This window comes from Anabrus simplex, chromosome 3, assembly GCF_040414725.1.
Source record: "Anabrus simplex isolate iqAnaSimp1 chromosome 3, ASM4041472v1, whole genome shotgun sequence".
Taxonomy (NCBI): Eukaryota; Metazoa; Arthropoda; class Insecta; order Orthoptera; family Tettigoniidae; genus Anabrus; species Anabrus simplex.
In genome coordinates this window covers 357,820,181-357,841,915 of record NC_090267.1, presented here as the reverse complement: position 1 = coordinate 357,841,915, position 21,735 = coordinate 357,820,181, and the positions used below count along the sequence as shown (strand labels likewise).

At 40.6% G+C, this 21,735-nt stretch overlaps 1 protein-coding gene across 1 annotated transcript in view; it reads left to right on the top strand.

The window, feature by feature from the left end:
• rk (rickets) overlaps positions 1–21,735 on the top strand; it is an 824,128-nt gene that overhangs the window by 298,973 nt on the left and 503,420 nt on the right. Inside the window, exons 2-3 of the mRNA XM_067144502.2 lie at positions 7,900–7,971; positions 12,224–12,295. Coding sequence (XP_067000603.2) covers positions 7,919–7,971; positions 12,224–12,295 — 125 coding nt within the window. The 5' untranslated portion in view covers positions 7,900–7,918. The remainder of the gene's footprint in view (positions 1–7,899; positions 7,972–12,223; positions 12,296–21,735) is intronic.

Here is a 21,735-nt window from a genome sequence, read left to right as displayed (position 1 = left end):
TATGGCCTTGTCTGGAGATATGGAGTCAATGGAATGACTACACCCTCTCGCGTCGCGGGTGCCCCAGACAGGGCTGCACCCATACTTTACCGAATGTAGTCTCCGTACTTCTTATACCGGGTGGGGAAAATAGAACTCGCCCGGAAAATATTTATAAAACTGATGCGGAATTGACCCTCATTAATGAGCAGGAGAACTGTCCATCACAGGGAATGCTGAAAACCGTGATTTCGATGCACCAATCGCTTGCTGTCACATGTCTGCGCGTGCGCATCTCCCGAGTACGTCGCTGTGTCTTTACGTGTGAGTGAGTGAGAGGAGCAGACGTGTTTAGTGACCAGTTGAATGGAAAACAAAATGGTGCTACGGTAAAATAGCGCGTTCCTCATTGTCGAGTGTTTCGTGAAGCACGATTAGTCGAAAACCTGTGTGGAATTGTTTGTGCAAGAGTTTAAGACTGGAAATGTTTTGGCAAAATCTCCAGCAAAGTCTGCAGTGCAAAACTGAGTGTCGAAACATTATTTTCATTTCTTCAGATGACCGGACGAGTTAGTCGTGCGGTTAGGGGCGCGCAGCTGTGAGCTCGCATCCGGGAGATAATGGGTTCGAATCTCAATGTCGGCAGCCCTGAAGATGATTTTCCCTGGTTTCCCATTTTCACATCAGACAAATGCTGGGGCTATATCTTAATTAAGGCACGGTTGCTCCCTTCCTATTCCTATCCCTTTCCTATCCCATCGTCGCCATAACACCTATCTGTGTTGGTGCGACGTAAAGCAAATAGAAAAATAATTCTTCAGATGAGGCCATTGCCAGCATCTTCTGTGATGTTAAGGGACAATCCCGCGTCAGTCCTATTGTAAAAAATATTTTCCGGGCCAGTTTTATTTTGCCCACCCGGCACCTTTGTAGGTACTAGTATTCACCAAAAGTAAATGTTTGAGTTCAAATACGTCTATAGTTTCAGAACTTTACTTGAGCCGGTGAACCTTACAAGTACATGGAAGGTTTAAAATCGAAATAAGTTCTAGACAACACGTGCGCCAAACGTGTTCGATATTCTTACAATAAAGAGTAAGAACCAATGTACAGTAACTGAGAATTATAGATAAAATAATAATGAGTCATAGCTCTAATCCTTGCCGATAGATTTAAGGACCGAGTGAGTTGGCAGTGTGGTTAGGGTCGCGTAGCTGTGAGCTTGCAACGGGAGATAGTGTGTTCGAACCCCACTGTCGGCAGCACTGAATATGGTTTTCTGTGGTTTTCCATTTTTATATCAGGCACATGCTGCGGGTGTACCTTAATTAAGGCCACGGCCACTTCCTTCACACTCCTAGCCCTTTCCTATCCCATCATTGCCATAAAACCTATCGTTGTCGTTGCGACGTAAATGAAATTCTAAAGAAAAATATCTTAAGTAGCATAAATGAGAAATCTTTCCGTAAGTTATGCTTGTCAGGGGTCGTCAATCCACATCCAGAAGTATTTTTAACTTTTATTAAAAATTAAAACGGTGACTATATGTCAATCTGGAGAATGCGGTAATTTTCTGTGTTCTTATAGGCCGGAGTAGTTTGCTATTGTCTCCGATAGAGTTCGCACCATGTGTGGCCACAGGTCTGCCATATTCTGCGGAAATAACAAAACCGCGAAGTTTGAAAGTTTCATGGCATTTGCCGGATGCATCCGTGACGTGAATATATTAAATACGGGAGTGAAATTCACCTGCGCGGTTCGATTTTACTGGGAGACTAATATTCTAGCCAATAGTCTAACCAATCCACACCAATGGTCTTGTTAGTAGCCAGTAATGTACCAGGGCATACCAGAAGTCTGTGGGCCGATTTGCGCCTCTAACCAGGGTGCTTACACCCCCTGACCCCTTTTGATTGCCCCCAGACCAATGATCTTGTCACTAGCCGCATCTAAGTTGGCAGTCGTGTGTGACGTGTTGTGACGTCGTGCGAGCCGCACCATGTTGGTTTCCTAACCTCTCTTTTTCACCCCTGTTAGTATATTTTTGCCATGTACTCCATGTCGTACTATTGTAAGTTATTTTATCATATATTTCAGAATCCTCACAATGACGAATCGGGTGATGTTTGAGTCATGGATGTCCGAATTACAGGGCAACCTTGCTGCTGTCTCGCGTCACTGCGGAACCATTTTCATTTTTTTCAAATTTTAAACATTCCAAATATATATATTTTATTCGTTTGCATTTCTTTGACTGTAAACATTGAGATTCCAACTACAAACCACCAATTAAGGACGTCTCGTGCAGAGATCGCTGGATTCTACAAAAAACAGCTATTGTGTGAGCATTACAACTGAGCTTGTGGTTCTAGAATTCGTTTCTTCAGTCAACTAAGAACCTACGGTATAATCGACCACGTTGATACACTAGGAAAACAGTAATTAAAATCGAGAATCAATGAATGTCTATAATGTTATGATGACGCTATTCTTCGCCTGGAATTAATGTAAGGAAACCGTGAGAAGAATTTGTATGACGGGTGAGAATAGAATTTTAAAATTACTTCCTCATATCCATTCATGGATGGTTATTGGTTCACGAAACGTAGGAGGCCAGTGTTTATTCATCCGTCACTATTTTACATCGTAAACCTAACCAACAATCAGCGACGGGTTCCGGCGCAGTTCCAATCGGAAAGCCATCATTGTACACTCAAAAACAACGAAATACGCACCTAAACGCAAATTCATGAAGAGAAGAGTTCTTCTGGGTTCCCGAAGGAGACGATGTCCTTTGCCTTTTATGTTTACTGTGAAGTTAGTGTAGATGTATTCAGACATTTTTCAGTTGATAAGCACAAAGATCCTGTTTGACTGATGAACATCTCTTGGTGCAGCTGAAAAAAGTGTTAGATGACTAAGAATTAGAAAACGCAACTCCACTTGTTGTCCATTTGCGCCTGCATCTATCAGTCCGTGGTGTTTGCTGGCTTTGGGAGTTGCTTATCAAGTGGTTCGGGGTTTGCTCATACATGCCCTATTTATGTTACAAGGGGTGATTGCCTTGCCCATACATTTTTAGTCATTGAAGGAAGAAAATGTAAACTGCGCTATATACTATTCCCTGACCTTTCAGTCTCCATCCTGATTACGTTCTTATGCAAGTAAATGATCTCAACTCTTCGTGTTATTAGTCTCAAAGTTATGGGACACCATTACTTCACGCTGCGGTTAACAAGAGTTCCTCAACTTGGGCCCTAACAGGAGCTGTTGTAGTTTAATTGATAGCGCCCACAAAGTGGGCATTAACCTCAAACAGTCGATTAGTGGAGAGCAGCACAGCATGCAGTAAGGTAGGATACTTCCTTAAGGGCCATTAGCATCGACCACCAAACAATGCTTAACTACGTAAGGGAAACGGGTACAGTCAATTTACTGCCAACGGCAACGTCTATCTTAAGCAGTGATGGCAACGGTACCATAATTATGGTCAGTATACCATAATTTATCTATCACGCACCATAATATTTATTTCATTTGTACGTTAAAGTACTATTATTTGTTTAATACAATAATATGTCATAATACTTATTGCATCTTGGGTAGAATATATTCACGAAGAATTAGAAATTACCTTAAATTTCTGCATTCAGTTTACTGTAAAGTAACTAGGCCAAGAAATCTTCGCTCAACAGTAAGATATTAATTTCAGTTTAGAGGATGGTTACCTATTTTTCTGTAATTTGCTTTACGTCGCACCGACACCGCATCGATGGGCTAAGAATGAGAAGGAAGCTGCCAAGTCACCTATTTGAACTTAAAACAATTACTAGCACCACGATTCAGTTTCTTTCAACGAACACCTGCTTTCCAATTACTGCGATGCATTAAAATATACCAGTTCATTAATTTAATCATATTATGCATAGCCTACAGCCTGTAGTTCTGACTCACGTTGAAGTAGAGGTTCTGTGTTTATGATTATGGAATCAGCACTCACGTAAGAATGCAACCTCACTTACTTAGACGATACGTAGGCTACACATCCCAGTTATTCACTGTGAATATTGAATTTAATAGCTGCTACGGAATCGAGGGAAGAAGATAAATTACGATTTTTGTTTTACAGGGCTTAAAATTTAGGTCGTCGGTTCAGAAGAAGATAACAAACTGCTCGCAACTCAAAGAATATTAGTTCATAGAAATGATGTTGTCCGCCTCTGTGGTGTACTAGTTAGTGTGATTAGCTGCCACCCCCGGAGGCCCGGGTTCGATTCCCGGCTCTGCCACGAAATTTGAAAAGTGGTACGAGGTCTGGAACTGGGTCCACTCAGCATCGGGAGGTCAAATGAGTAGAAGTTGGTTCGATTCTCACCTCAGCCACCCTGGAAGTGGTTTTCCTTGGTTTCCCACTTCTTCTCCAGGCAAATGTCGGGATGGTACGTAACTTAAGGCACGGCCGCTTCCTTCCGTCTTCCTTGTCTATTCCTTCCAATCTTCCCATCCCCCTCAGCATAGCAGATGAGTCCGCCTGGGCGAGGTACTGGCCATCCTTTCCAGTTGTATCCCCCTACACAGAGTCTGAAGCTCCAGGACACTGCCCTTGAGGCGGTAGAGGTGGGATCCCTCGCAGATAAAGAGAAGAAGAAGAAGAAGAAGAAGAGAGGTGATGTGAAAACGAGAACGCTCAAAACATCGAAACTAGAATGGTCGGAAACAACGTGAACCCCTTCTGATGGACTGCGTATCCATATGTGGCTGGGGGGGCGTGACCAGTCTTAAGGAGAATAATGGATAGGAAGAGTATTGTGGGATACAACGTTTTACCGGTGAAGCGATGATATGCATAGAGTCACTGTCGCTAGGCAACGGACATAAGACAGGTAGAGAACACAATTCAAGGAGCCATTTTACGTCCATGGCGTAGGAAGCCGTTTTTGGTATTATATGGTGTGAGGGCATGTGACGCTGTTGATGGAGATTGGTCCGTCGGATGGGGACGTAAAGTCTTGAGCTATTCGAGAGGAGTGGGATATGTGCCGGCGCCGGGTTTCACCATCTTCACTCTATCACATATGTGACTAGGTTGACGTCACGAAAGCCATTCGGTCGTAAAAACTCGCTACGAAGATTCATCTCGCTTCATTCCCAAACCCCGTAGAGAAAGGGGTCAAGGGTTGGACATGTACACATTTAGAGGAAACATATAGGACACAAGATAGACGATAATGATAAACAAGGAATAATACATATATCAGTCAAGATGCCATCTTAAGTCCGTGGAATACGGAGGCATTTTCCTTCAGTCCATTATGTCTGTCTGTCTGTCTGTCTGTCTGTCTGTCTGTCTGTCTGTCTGTCTGTCTGTCTGTCTGTCTGTCTGTCTGTCTGTCTGTGCATGTGTGCTATGTCCAGCCAAATCTACGGCAAACAAAGATCTGTAATGTTTGTCATAGGTGAGCACAGGTTTTCACCTAAGACGCATGGCTGTGTCTAAGAGCAATTCTTGCACCAAGACATGATGATGTCAACGTCATCAACTAGCAACACTCACAAGAATTATCCGGTTTTCTATAAATTGAAAAGTCCACCGACATGTCATGTCATACAGATGAGGATGTCAACTACACGACAGAGCTTTTGAATATTTTGCAGTCACTTAGAGTACCCTCGGATTGTAAGTCGATTGAGTAGGAAGCCATTTTTGGTCCGCGACACGAGGAGCCATCAGCCCGTAATATTCGGAAGTGTTTGTGTGTATGTGTGGGAAGCCCAGTCAAATCTACGACACATAAGATCTGAAATGTTTACATAGGTGTATTCTCAGATGAATCTTAATGCTTTCATTAATTACTTATATTACTCTTAATTGTTTTAATTATGTATTTAGTTACTTATTTCATATTTAGCCGATATTCACCTCATTCACTTAAAATTTTAGGCTATACAAGGATTTTGCTATACCAGCAATAAAACGTGAACTATATTTTCTTTCAACTAACTCAGTCTTACATTTTATAAATTCATTTAGAGGAAACATACAGTACACAAGATAGATAATAATAATAAACACGCACAGATCTGAAAGTTTAAACATTTATCGCCACAGCATTTCACCAATTACACATGGCTGTGTCACAGAGCGATTCTTCCTCCAAGAAGTGAAGGTTTCAATGTCATCGACAAGAATTACCCGTGGTTCTACAAATGTACAAGTCTATCAACACAATATGTAATACAGATGAGGTTGTCAACTACACGACAGAGCTTTTGAAAAACTTGGAGTCACCTCGAGTACCCTCGAACATAATGGAACGGATGAATGTATCACCGACTATCCTTCTCAAGGATATGAATCCTGCTTCCCTCTGCAACGGAACACGACTTCCAGTCCAGGAACTGATGCCGAATATTATTGAAGCCACTCTCATGACTGGACATGCCGCGAGCGAAGTAATATTCATTCCCCGGATTCACATAATTCCGTTGGATATATCGATTCAGTTTCGAAGACTGTAGTTCCCCCGTTTGTTTGAGTTTCTCTATGTGCATCACAAGGACAATCGCTTAAAGTTGTAGGACTCCATCTTCGAAAACGGTGCTTTTGCCATTGTCAACTGTACGTGGATTTTTCAAGAGTTCGAAAGGCAAATACAATACAGTATACATCTTACCTCCAAATGGAATGACATTAATATAGTTTATCCCAAGGCTTTATAAGGAAACAATATATTTTGTATTATATAACATGGTCTTTTACATGGTTTTAATATCATTTGTACCATCCATCAATCCGGGATCTTAAGCATTGAAAGTAATAATATAATAAAAATAGAATAATGTATTTCGTGCAATTTACGTCAAAAGGATGTGACTTAATAAATATAATGTTTTAATTTGCTTTTAAATAAATGGTTGAATTAATAAACGCGGGCAAAGAAGCGGCAGAGGCCTTAATTAAGGTATAGCCCCAGCATTTGCCTTGAGTGAAATGGGAAACCACGGAAAATCATCTTCAGGACTGTCGACAGTAGGGTTCGAACCCACTATCTCCCGAATGCAACCCGATAGCTACGTGACCAATAGCCATGTGCTTGGTATATTTTATTGTTCATATATAAACATTTGTCATATATAGTTTTCTTCAGGATCCAGTGGTTAATTGTTCTTAACTACTTCACTCTTCTTTTCTAAAATGTTAATGACCCTGTGTCAAGATGGGTGACTTTCTCAGGCCAATAGTATTTGAAGGTGCGCAAATACTCCAAGCTCGTGTCAATAGATGTACTGGCACTTAAATAAGCTCCTGCGGAACAATATTCCGACATTTCGGTGCCTCCGTAAGCCGTAAAGGATTTGCCAATTCAAATTTAAAAATTAAATGACCAGGAGACCAACACGCCTAAGCGGGTTCCTTTCGCTATCCATTTCACACTGGCACTAATCCTAATTTACTCTTTAAAGAAAACCTTTTATCAATTCACAGCGATAGAAACATGATCAGTTATTGCTAACTACAATGCCAACTTATGAGGAGCTCATCAGACGCCCCATTAAACAAGAGCTAATTCCAAAATGCATAGCAAAGTAAATTCTACACAGTTTAAAAGAACAATAATGTTGGAAAGTAATTGATTAGAATGTTCACCTTGACCGTCATGCCCTAAACATGTTGTAGAAATGTGTACTTTCTCGCTTTATTTCTTCTGACCGTGCTAGAGTGTTGAAGCAACTGTTATTGAATATGAAAAGAAAATTGAGTTTAATTCATTTTGTTTAAGCTCGCTTAGCTTATATTTCACGAACCACTCCTGTTCTGTGGAAGGATACTGTAGCCATGCTTTCCATCTATCCATGATTTATTTAATTTGATATACACACATAAGTTGGCTCATAAACTGTATTTTGTTTCTCTTTCAGGATCCTTACGGACAACATCATGGAAAAGCTTCATTCAAATGCGTTCTACAGCCTCCGACTTCTGAGAAAGCTGTGAGTACCTTCTAAAACCCAACACTCAACACATCTTCTCTTGTTCTTCCACAACTGTCTTCACACATCTTAACTTCGCTGTCAAAAACAAACTTTCAGCCAAAGCAAACATTGACGCAGTTCACAGCCAGATGATCTTGAAATAAACCAATCATGTAATTTCCGGCGATGCTCGGAGGGAAACAAAGTGGACTTAAAATACGATAGATTCGTAAACTAATGTGTCATGTGCCAGCAGATAGGGTTACATATTACAGTTGTGTTGCAAGAGTACCGTATGGAGCCGAAAGGTGAAGGACAGTGCTCCAAAGACAATCTTCAAACAATAAAAGAGACTGAAATCAATTTCTTTAAAGGGCGTATGTACTATTAAATACGCTTTCAGGGATCTTTTATTTAATTCCTATAAATGTTAGGCTGTTTGTTTTTTCGGGTATAATACTGTTACCATATTTTTCTTTGATGTAGTTTATAAATTTATTATTCAAAATTAGTTTCGGCAGGCTGCTGTTACGGAACATCTCGCTTCTATTAGCGCTGTAACATGCTAGTAGCTAGTAGAGGCCCTCCCGTGTGTTCTTGATAGTAGACTGGATGCCACTCTGAGCGAATTATTATTATTATTATTATTATTATTATTATTATTATTATTATTATTATTATTATTATTATTATTATTATTTATTTTCCACTAACTGTAGGTAGAATTTATGGATGGTGAATGGAGAAATGGCATAGCCCAACATACAAAAAAGTGACTCCATCTGTAGGTGACGAGTTATTTTTATACGAAAATAGTTTTCTAAAATTAGATATTTACATAGACGAAGGTACTGAATGCCAAAATCGTCGAGAACTCTGTGAATTCAGTCATTTGCATAGAATGCTTAAAGACGACGAACAAAACTTTCTCGAATATTATCGAATGAGGCCAGTTACATTTTACTATATTTTAGATAATATAAAGGACCTTGTTACAAGGCACAGAAAGAAAAAGAACATTCAATTTCATCAGAAGAAAAACCTTCAGTAACACTGAGCTAAAATGAATTAATGAAATTAAAATATTTTGGAATATAATAGACAATAATAATATTTTATTTTCTATATTTTCTTTCATATTAAACATAATTCGTTTAAAATGTTAAAATTTGAGTGAAATTAAATGTTATTTTTCGTTGATTAATTTTTCACAATCCATGATTACCACTCTGCTGACAAGCTTCAACTTGTGCAAGCAAACAGAGGACCGTTTCACTCGCTCTGTGTTAGATAACACCAGCTCGCGCGTGATAAAATGAGAATTTCAAATGCTTCTACACTGAGCGATGTTTATAAAATGTAGTGCTGGCTGGCGCTATCCCGCGCCGGTAGCCGCTAGTTGTTCCGTAACCGCAGCCTAAGAGTCATAAAATAACTCAGTCGAACCTGAAAAGAAATTACTTCAGATATTACAAAAAATCAGGAAAATGCGAAAAAAACTGTTTAAAAGTTAAGGATATAAAATAAACAAAGTACGTAATAATAATAATAATAATAATAATAATAATAATAATAATAATAATAATAATAATAATAATAATGTTATTTGCTTTACGTCCCACTAACTACTTTTTTTAAGGTCTTCGGAGACGCCGAGGTGCTGGAATTTAGTCCCGCAGGAGTTCTTTTACGTGCCAGTAAATCTACCGACACGGGGCTGTCTTATTTGAGCACCTTCAAATACCACCGGACTGAGCCAGGATCGAAGCTGCCAAGTTGGGGTTAGAAGGCCAGCGCCTTAACCGTCTGAGCCACTCATCCCGGCAACAAAGTACGGTGTACTTATCTCACTGGGCAGCTATAAATAGACATTGATCCAAAATTGTTCAGCGGATAACCATTTTTAAAATTTTCATTTCGAAGTTTCATGACTTACAACCTTTTAAAAATATACAGCCTGTGATTCCAATAATTAATACAGAAAATAACTGCTGTTAATTAAAATGTATTGCAATATGCACTTAATAAATGGCATAATAATAAATCAACATGCCTCAGTATATGAGAAAACGGATAGTCAGTTACTTCATTTCTACAGACAATACTCTGGAAATCCATAATACTATGCAATTTTAGTTAGGCCTTATTGTAATTACTTTGTACGTATCTGAGTGAGATCCATCCGTTCAGAAACAAACGTATATTTCGACATACATTACCCACTCAACGATAATCACGACAAACGCCCGTTTGAAAACCAATCGGTAGCTCAATGTAAATATAGTATAAAATGAGAGAAAACGAAAATGGCCGAAAAAATGAGTTACGACTCTTTAAGAATATTGATTCACTTTTCTCTAACCGAATGAACATGAGAAGTACTGCGTAAATTCGAATATCAAATTGTCTGTTTTAGCCCTTATCTGAATTAATTACTCTACGAAAATCTGATAAACTTCATGTAATCCTAAATTTATTTTAATGATAATTAGATTAACGTACGAGATATATGCGAATTATTCTTAAAGTCCGAATGAACTATGAATTTATTCACAATTCTTCTTCTTCTTAATCTTTTTACCCTCCAGGGTCGGTTTCTCCCTCGGACTCGGCGAGGGATCCCAACTCTACCGCCTCAAGGACAGTGTCCTGGAGTTTCAGACATTGGGTCGGGGGATACAACTGGAGAGAATGACCAGTACCTCGCCCAGGCGGCCTCACCTGCTATGCTGAACAGGGGCCTTGGTGGGGGATGGGAAGTTTGGATGGGATAGGCAAGGAAGAGGGAAGGAAGCGGCCGTGGCCTTAAGTTAGGTACCATCCTGGCATTTGCCTGGAGGAGAAGTGGGAAACCACGGAAAACCACTTCCAGGATGGCTGAGGTGGGAATCGAACCCACCTCTACTCAGCTGACCTCCCGAGGTTGAGTAAACCCCGCTCCAGCCCTCGTACCACTTTTCAAATTTCGTGGCAGAGCCGGGAATCGAACCCGGACCTCCGGGGGTGGCAGCTAATCACGCTAACCACTACACCACAGAGGCGGACAATTTATTCACAATTAAGCAAAAATATTGTCGTAATTTTATAAATACAATAAGTGTTCGTATCCCTATGAAATAAATTGTATAATTAACCAATATATCTAAAATCATTCCACGTATAACAAAATGAAGTCTTGGGGAAAAACGAATTAGAAATAGTTACATGTTCGGAATACTCTTCAGTATTTATGAAGGTATGTTTTAAAGGAAGTATGTGAAGTTGAGGCCCAGAACTACTAAACGTATGAGATTATTAAAGAGGTTGTGGGTTGTGTAATATTGTACAACTCCCAAAATTATCAGTGATAAAGTTATTCGATTTAATTTCAATGAAGTGAATCACACAAATTAAACAAAACGCTGTTTTAATTCTGCAAAAGTTTACATTTCTGATTTAACAATCTGTTTGAAATCTGGATTTAAGTTGCTAGTTGCTTTACGTCGCACCGACACAGATATGTCTTATGGCGACGATGGGACAGGAAAGGGCTAGGAGTGGGAAGGAAGCGGCCGTGGGTGGCCTTAATTAAGGTACAGCCTGGATTTAAGTTAATGCAAACTATTTTCAGTAGGTCCTTTAAGGGTTTATTACTTAACCGTCATTAAAAAAACGTTCATGAGGTCATTTTAAAAAATGCTGATTCATACACAACTATATGTTAAACCAAAAAGATTTCGTAACGTTAGGACTAATTCCGAAATATCTCAAAATATATAGTTGTAGACATGTATTAACACCAAAATTGTTTATAAGTAACGACAAAGTACGTACGTTGCACTTCAAACTTACCCGATTTTGCACCATTAATACCTACAGAAGCCTAACGGTAGAGAGCTCTGATTGTTATTTGATTTCTCAACTCTTGAAAAATAACATTGAAACCAAAATATGATGTAGTTTTACCTTTAATCACTGTTTATTGTTTATTAAATGTAGTCAAATAGTAGAGTGAACCTGGCCAGTAGTTGTTTTAACATTTAGCCTTTATTCGTTGTTTGATCGGTCAAAACGGTTAAACTCATTGGCTCAGATTCGGTCCGAGGTCGGCCAATTTTTGACTGCGGCTCTTGACACATGATGTGAATTTCGGTGGTTAAACGTCAACAACTGGAGAGAAACAAATTGTGGCACTGAAATTGATACTTTAAATATGCCTCAGCGAAGTGAAGCGTCAATGTTTCTCTTGGCTACTTTCCAGAAGGTCTGATTCCTCCATTCTTCCCCGCAGGTCGCTGCAGAACTGTGGGTTACATCACGTACCACGAGAGGCTCTGAGGCCACTTACAGGACTAGCTGCTTTGTAAGTAGTTGGAGCCTGATACGATGTCCTAACTTCGTCATTAACTCACTCACCAATTTAATTTATTTCTACCAAATTATTTGCGTATATCTGATTCAAATTACAAGACAGGTTAGGATTTTACCTTGCATTATACCAATATTAATTGAACTTCTAGTCACTGTCAGAATGCCTTCAGACAAATAAAAATATCCAATTTCACGGTTAATATATTCTATATGTAAGATCTGAGCTTAAGTACTGTATATCATCAACTATAAATTAGATTTAGCTGTATGCACTTTGCATGTTACGAGATTACCAATCTGCTGTAATGTTAGTATTTATTGATTAACTTGTCAACACTTAACAGGTAATAGAAGAATTTCGATATCCCTCAATTAATTCGTACTCTTACTGCGGATCTAATAACAACTACACTCCAGCATTATGTGCCGTAGTCTTACATTCATAGCACAATGTTAGGCCTCAGCATTCAATGTGGAATGTACTGTATATTGTCCCGGCTATAGAGAAGTGGGCTACTGGAACTTCTCCTTCGACAAGCCGTTCCGTCTACATTTACAGTAAAGCAAAGTCACCTCCGTACAGGCCATGAAGGCCCTTGGAGGAGTGGAAGGCTTCCACCCTTGTTAACCTCGGCACGTGATGGGGTAGAGAGGTTAGCTCTATGCCCGACCGCCTTTGCCCCCAGGAATTAACCTGGTACTCATTTTTGGTGTAGGCTGAGTGAACCTCAGGGCCATATGCACATCCGGAAGTGGAAATCTCGTTTCTTAAATTTTACGACTTCCTGACGGGGATTCGAGCACGCCTTTACCGCCTCGGCCAGGCAGCCCCTTAAATTTGCAGTAGATATTTTATAAGGACGCTTGAAGCATTAACCACTGGCTGACTTTTTGCAAGGAATAACACGTCAACCAAACTGCTATTTCACTTCAGCAGTGGCGTTGGCACGTTGCTTATTTCGAGGTACTGTTATAGGCTATTGTTTGCAGTTTCGAATATTTCCTTGGTTCCTGGTACAGCTACATTATCTTGAAGAATGCCATTCTGCATTTCATTTGTAGAACGTTTTCAAGGCCTCCACATTATCGCTCAATGATACACAAGTCAAAATTGTACAATGACATGTCACACCAGCGCCTTTCCTGCAGGCACGTGCAGAAGACTGCATCAAAGAGACATTACCACCGCTCTCCATACAAAATAAATCTGATTGGTGGAGTACCATTTTACAAACACTCCAGGTCGTTAAAACGGCGTTTACCTTCATGTTGGTGGTTAACTCTACAAATGGCGTGACCTTACTACCTGTGCGACTAGACTTCGGCTAATACATATCACTTATAAGTGTACTATAACCGTCGATATAACATCTGAAAGAAAGAGGAGTTTCATTAGATCACAGCTCTACAGCCCGGAAATCATTCATTCTAAAATAACTGGCTTCTTTTCTTTTGGTGTAAACCAGGGCCTCTCAAACGCCCAAAATCTCACGCGTGCAGAGCGAGGCGCAAGAGCTCCGTGCACTGTGCATCGGTGCCGCTCGGTATAGCTCGGATCAACGCTTCGTCTCTGGGCTACTCGGCTAAGCTCGGCTCTACTCGGCTATACTCGGCTCAACTCAGCCCGGATCTGGAGCGCTACGGCGCAAGTGGGGCAGAGGGAGACAGGCGGAGCGAGGGAGGCGTGAGGAAAGAGAGAGTAAGCGCTATTGCTCAAAATCGAGGAGTGGGGGGTCTGCACTCTGGTCAACCAAGCCAAGTCGTCTTTTGCACCGTGCACAGTGCATGCACCACGCGCATGCACCCTGAGAGGCCCTGGTGTAAACGATCTTTATTTATGTTCGTTCATTGGCGATATAAATCGATAAATATATTTATGACGATGAATACTTTCAGAATAGTTTTTAGTCACTTAATATCGTCCTATTTTACAGTTGGTTGTAAAGCATATGGATATACAGAGAATAATTATTATATGAAAGGAATACAAATAATTTGGTAGAAGTTACCATCATATCAGAATGATAAATTAACATGCGTATAACACAGTAACACATAACATTTGATTTGTTGTGCTAAAAATAATGTGACGCTTTATTAAACGGTCCCACGCAAAACCAGACTCCAGCAACTTACTCCTTAAGCAGTAACTCTACATCTGTTTACAGGTTTCTGTTCTCCTCTTTTTTTTTTTTTTTTTTTTTTTTTTTTTTTGGTGGAGGTATATGTTCTTGTACAAGTGTCTTAAGTTTTTGAGCCATAAAGATTGGCATATATTCTACAGGTATCTTTTATAAAACGTAAGTTTTCTTACATCTGTTTTGGTGGAGGTGATGTTGTCGTGTGTGACCTCCGCCTTTTTGCATATCGTAGTGTGTGTGTGTGTGTGTGTGTGTGTGTAATATTTGTCGCGTCAGCGCGAAAATCGGTCTCATATAAAAGAACATTTTTACAAAATTACATACATACAGCGCTCCACGTTGCCAGCAAGCTTCTGGTCTACTGAGATGTGTAAGTTGTGTATAATTTGCAAGGTTAGTGTGAGGTAGTTCCATTACAAGTGATTCATTTTCTGTTAAATTAAGATGGTGTTCACGAAAGGAGATGTGTGTAGTGCAGTTAACTGCTCCAATAACAAGAAGAACACACCAGAGCTATCATTTTTTAGGTTTTCTAAAGATGCTGAAAGGTAAGGCAAGCAATATTGCCTACGGTTTACATTTTCACATAATAGACCAATATTGTGAAGGTGTATAAATAGAAGTTCAAATAAGTAAGTTTTTGGTTTGTCAATTATCCAGAAGTATAACTAAGTGGGGGAAATCCACCCAATTATTAAATTAAATAACGTTTTAACCCAATCTTTTCCTCTAACACGTAGCGACATTTTAATTTTCAGGTGTAGAAAATGGCTTGTAAATGGTAGGAGGGCTGATTTAATGAAGAAAGATGTGAACTATTTGTACAATAACATACAGTTATGCTCGAAACATTTTGAAGACAGCCAGTTTATGTCAGTCGAAACGAAGAAATTAGTGTGGAATGCAGCTTCAACTGTATTCGACATTCCAAATAAACCTCCACGGATTCCCTTAAAGCAAGCGTTATTGATTAGAGATGATGGATCCATGTCAAAGAAGAAGAAATTATCTTGTAGGCAGTCAAGAGGTGTTGAGAGAACAAGAGCTGTTGTTAGGACAGAGACTGTTTCAGACATCGCACCATCTGTATCGAGTAATGCAGTGGAAGTGTCAGCGGCAGAAGAAATACAAAAATTGAATGAAATTATTGATAGCCTGAAGAAGAGGTGCAAATATAAGTCAGCTGAAGTGGTTCGTTTGCGGCGGAAGTGTAGGGAGCTAAGGATGTGTACATGCACATGTAAATGTCAAGGTAGAAATCATAAAGCAGCTAGGAAAGGTGTTCTCTCGGACAGAGAAAAACTGAAATGTATAGGTTCTAAATACCTAACGCAGGAGGCACTTAATGTATTGTTAAGTAAAATTAGGAAATCAAAATTAGGAGATCAACACTAAAAAATAAGTGTGGAGTTAGATGGAATGAGGAAATTAACTTATTCGCTCTAAACTTATTATACTGTAGTCCGCAAGGCTACCGATTTCTGTGTCAGTACTTTGATCTCCCCTCAGTACGAACACTGCAGAAATACATGGAGGATGTTCGGCTTAAATGTGGATTAAATGAAGGTATTTTTCAACTACAGAAATAAAAAGTAAAATCTTTTTCAGAACATGAAAGATTAGTGAATATTTCAATGGGTGAAATGTCATTAATGTGCAACATGGCATATGATTCTTCTAGTAACAGTATCATTGGGTTTGAATATTTAGGTGATGAACGAACACCAAAAGTAGCAAATAGTTCATTTGTTATGATGATAAATGGGTTTTTTAGAAAGTTCAGGCAGCCATTATTATATTGTCTTACTCAGGATGGAATAAGTGTCTAGCATTTTCCACAGGAATGCTGTGAAGGTACTAAACTGTTGCTATTGAAATTATTTGTGAAACTGAGATTATATTACAACATCAAATTTTGCAATGAAAGTTTTCAGTGCCATAGAAAAAACACGAAGTACCTAAACTTCAGTCATTTAGGTTGATGAAATCTTAACCAAATTCAGTTCAATAAAAGGTCTTATAACAACGCTTTCCATGCTGTAGCAATAAATAGTCTAGCCTATCAGCGTGTTCTGTAAAATTTACTATTAAAATAGTTGTTCAGATGGTTGCAATATTTATAATTTACGTGGAGGTACAATCAGCTGTTGGGTAGAGAACAGTACCGGCTTGCTGGCCGCTGCGAGCGCTAGTGTCGTTCCGCTTGTTAACAGGATGCCATTTCATCACTAAGGAGCTTCGCGACTGTGTGTATTAGACAGTGCTATAAACGGTGCGGCTTCACTTCCTGTGTGACGGGATACTCGGAATTCTGAAAGGTACGAACGGCAGAGACGACGACCTGAAAACAAAGAGAACCAAATGCACTACTCCATGTATAATAATACTAAATTATATCTAGTGCCAAATCTCCGAAAAAATTGGACAATATAAATTTCTGAAAGATGTTTAACATTCACAGAGGATTTAATGTCAATAAACGTACTGTTTTTCATCAGATGAAAAATTCCTAAGCACTTGGAAGATATCACAAGCTAACTATTGCAGACATCCTAAATACTAGATAAGTACCAAAAGAAAATTAAATACGTGTCGCAATATTGCGGGTTATCGGCTTCCTTTTAAACTTAAATTACCGCACAGAGAGGTAGCGTGCTTTACTGACCATTAAATTAATTGGTCTGCTCTTTACAGTTAAAAATTCACTCGCGTTTGAGTTTACCCCACGACACAGTTTTTACTCACTATCATAACGCTTCTATGACATTTCGTACCAAGGCCATTTCGTACCACCGGACATTTCGTACCACTTGACCGGTTGATTACCCGCTAAGTGTCAGCTACTGGCTTAAAAATATTTAGGAGAGGACATTCCGTACCACTTGAAAGAGTGAGAAGTTTTTCGAAGTAAAAACCATATCCTAATGAATGTATTCATTTGTATATCCAGTGTCCACTACCGGCGCAGAAGCCTCCGCAAGGTGTGACCACTACTGATGTTAACCTTCCGTCGGGCGCAACTGGGGTACACGTGTTAATTCTATCTCGTATTCGTCATTCTCGGGTCCGACTCCTTAGCTGAATGGTCAGCGTTGAGGCCTTTGGTTCAGATAGTCCCGGGTTCGATTCCAGACCATGTTGGGGATTTTAATCACGAGTTCTTCTGGTTCGGGGACCGGTTGTGTGTGTTTGTTCCAAAATTCTCCTCATTATAATCAGACAACACACTACACTACCAAACACCACAGAAATACGCAATAGTGATTACATCCCTTGATAAGGGGTTGGTGTCAGGAAGGGCATCAGGCCGTAAAACAGGGCCAAATCCACATGTGCGCCACAGTTCGCACCCGCGACCCCACAAGGTGTGGGAAAAAGTGGTAGAAGAAGAAGAATATTCGTCATTCGCGGCGACCTAGCTACTTCCACCTTTCAGTACTTTCCTGTTTCCACGTGACCTTCAAGCCCATATTGGCCAGTTCATCAGAATCTTTTATTTTACTTACTTGATACTGAAATAATGCAGTAGCTTATAAATATTCCCAATAATACTAACATTATCCATCATTGTGCTCGTCAGGCACATTGCGCCCAAACACGATGTATATTTCTATTGTTTTGTTTCAGTATTTATACTTAAAAAAATCGACTTTCTTATTATAATATTTACATAGACATAAGTGATAAGTATAGCTTGAAAGACAATTATTAAAAATAATATAGATGTTTTCTTCAGCAAATTTTGTAAATTACTTTTGTTTCTGATTTCTGAAATTTGTCTGTCAGGCTCATTACGCCCGCTGGCGTGGAAATGGAATTGCAATTTGTCATCAAGTGGTACAGATTGTCCTGCCATAAATATTTGGGGATTTCGGGAAAACAGTTCGCAGGTAGATAATTACCAAGGTGGTACGAAATGTCCTCAAAAATTAAGTGGTACGGAATGTCCGTGGTACGAAATGTGCGGACACCATCGTAACACTCTTGGGCGATCACATTGCCAGTGCGTGAACGCCTGATCGTCAGTACGACTTTTCATAGCGCACTGTTCTTCTAGAACAGTTGAAAATAACAATCCTCGTTGAACTCTCCCATTTAATGACTCGTCACGAACTCGTGACCATCTGCTTACTTATACTCGGGATTGATACACTCAAGGCTACTTACCCGAGAATGAAAACCGAATAACTCCGTGCTCCAACAGTTGCACTCTTTCATAGACGAGCGAGAGATTTTCATACCATTCTGGGTGTCTGGTTCAATGTTAATGAATTTCTAGCTTTTTCTAAGAGCTTCCTGATCGTGGGCCCCTACAGTCTGCCGGCTGTAATGTTTTGCTCGTTGTTGGCTCCTTCCACATTGTTGCAAATTAACCGCGATTATTATCTTTCGCTGGCATTTTTCCCGGTCACCCTGAGTCGGCCGTGACTGTCACAATGCTCCCTGCTCATTCCGAGTACCTCCACAATATGACACAAGCCGGTCTAGGTGGACGCCCATCATTTTCCCCTCAGATAGGCCGCTGATCCTAAAGACTTAGTAGTTAATCCTGGTGGCAACGTTGTAAAGCCTTTCGACGGTGAATGGAGCTTTTCCCTTTGTCCGTATCGTGGATGTCTTTGAGCAACTCTATCAGTCCCAACGCATAGTCCGTCACCGCCTCTTCTTGCTCCGGGGCCACCCGTAACATTAGATCACATGGCAGATGTAGCTCTCATTCGAAAATGATTTTGGAGGGTTTTATGCCTGTCATCTCATGAGTGGATGTGCGGTAGGTCATCAAGAATTAGGGCATCCTTTTATCCCAGTCCCTCTGATGCATCGAAACTACCTTTCTCAGATGCTCCTCGATTTTCTTCACGAATTCCTGTACTATATCGTCCGATTGCGGATGGAAAGGTGTCGTTCGGTTATTGCCTTATACCGAGGCGTTCATTCGGCGCTCCAGCTCTTGTTACTGTGCAACTTCTTCGCGGTACCAAAGCGACAGAAGTATTTTTTCACCAGGGCATAGGTTATTGTTGATAATTGTTGACTGGGATGGCTTAGATCTCAGGCCGCTTAATCAAATAGTCCATGATTAGAAGCAGGTAGCGATTTCCAGTCTCTAAATCGGGAAGAGGTTCTGCGATGTCGAGGGCTCTCAGACATTGTTTTACTGTATCTAACCCTTACTCTGGGTACGAGGCCCGGCCTTGGCTCCTTGCACAGGTGTCACACATTTGGCATCTTATTTCGTTGTCAGTCTTCAGATGAACCCAGTAGCATTACCCGACCCGACTCAAGGTCTCGTTGACCCCAAGATACTCCGCAGTAGTGCCTTCATTGTAGCTGAGCCACCAACTGCATCTTTTCTCCCTGGGAATTATCAGCTGGCCGACCTTCTACTGGTCGTCGGACGACTCCCAACTTCGAGTCAACAGTCCATCGTTGATATCTAGGGACTTCCACTTAACCCAATATTCTTTATACTTTGGCTTATGCTGGGCGATATCCTTCCGTGCTGGTCGCTGTCCTATTTTAACTTCACGTAGGATCTGTCCAACGTCCTCGTCCGCAAGCTCTTCCTTTCTCAGGGTGGTGCCATCCCAGCCTTCTGCTGCAACAGCTCTCACGGCTCGGGTGTCCACACTACCCACCTGCCTCTTAACCTTCCGACAGTGTGCCCAGTTCTCAGGGAACAGTCTCCTGGACAGAGTATCACCTCAGATATAGGCTGCACAGGTTTAGAAAATTCTCTCTCACTAGATCAATAGCAGTGTTTCCTCCCCTGTCAGTGTTGGGCGTGTAAGGCATTGTACCCACCAATCTGTCTCTCCCCCTACATTTTAAAATCTTAGGACTGACATCAAGGCAAAATAGTCAGTGTGTAGATAAAACAGATGGCTGTACAGGTATTTCTGAAAGTGCTCGAGGGTCATCGTAATGACCAATATTTCACGGTGGGTCACGCAGTAGTTCCTTTTAGCCTTGTGTAGCGTGGTGCTTACATACTCTTATCACCATTTCCTATCCATTCTAGATCTGTGGTAGTACGACATCAAGCCCGACATAGTGGCATCGGTATTGGTATCGACAACGAACTTCTCTCCAGGCTTGGGATAACCCAAAATAAGTGCCAAGCTGAAGGACTCCCCGAATGACTGGAATGCAGCCTCTGCGTCTAGTGACCATCGAATGACTTCGAGATGTTGGCGACGCCGGCAATAAACCTCCGATATTAGCTCACAGATTTAGAAAACTCCTCTCTAACTAGATCACCAGATCATTCTCCGATCCGGGATTAATTGGCTGCACCCCAATTGATTGCATTCTATTTCACTTCTAAGGGCCCATGTATTGTTAGTTGTTACTAGAGCTCATTAACTATAATATTACGAAATATCAGTGACACCGTGGTACTGAAGATTATCAGACCTCCTATGCACAACGAATGAGCTGGCAACACAGTGCGATTGCATTTTGGAGATCCTGGGTTCGACTACGTTGTTGGCAGCTATATACAATGCTTCCCGTGGTTTTACCTCGTATGGATGAGGGCGATCGAAGTTACATCCATTATATCTCCTGCCTACCGAAAGAGGTAAAGGAGGTAACTCTCAGAGACTCTTAAATAGGGAGCGAGATTGGTGACCACGGGGTCCTTGTCTTAATCTGATATTGTTACCACTTACTTATTTAAGAGTCCTCGCTTTCAACTTCCCTTTTTGTCCTGCCTTGGTCAACACTTGTTCATTTCCTATCCCAGAGAAATTAGGTTTGTGAGGGTAAGAAAGGCCTTTTTACTCTCTCTTTTCGCGGCCTTTCCGTTTGTTTTGTTGATATATACATTGTTCAAAAGGTCATGTTTTTATACTTTTTCCTCTAACTAGTAAAAAGAGTGGATTGTTGCCTAGTTCTACTTCCCCCTTAAAACAATAATCGCCATCAGTATCACAATTCCTCGTCATAGGACGACATTCTGCCTCATAGGATTCTTCTGGGCACACTTCGGTCTTATGTATGTTAACCTTGAGGTGTAAAGCCAATATAGTTGGTCCGTCATTGGACATTATAAATTTTCCAGCTAACTCATTCCTGGTTGCCAGCGTTTCGCCCCCGTGTGCTTAGTTGGGCTCATCAGTTGGTACCTAGCACACCCACTAAGACGCATGGCTAGTGCATCAACATCTATATCAACTGATGGCCAAGCAAGCATTAATTTTTGGTAATGAGACAAAGTCTCTCATAGTGCATTGGCACTGCCGGTGGCTCCAAGTGGCCTCCACGGTATGCACTAGCCATGCGTGTT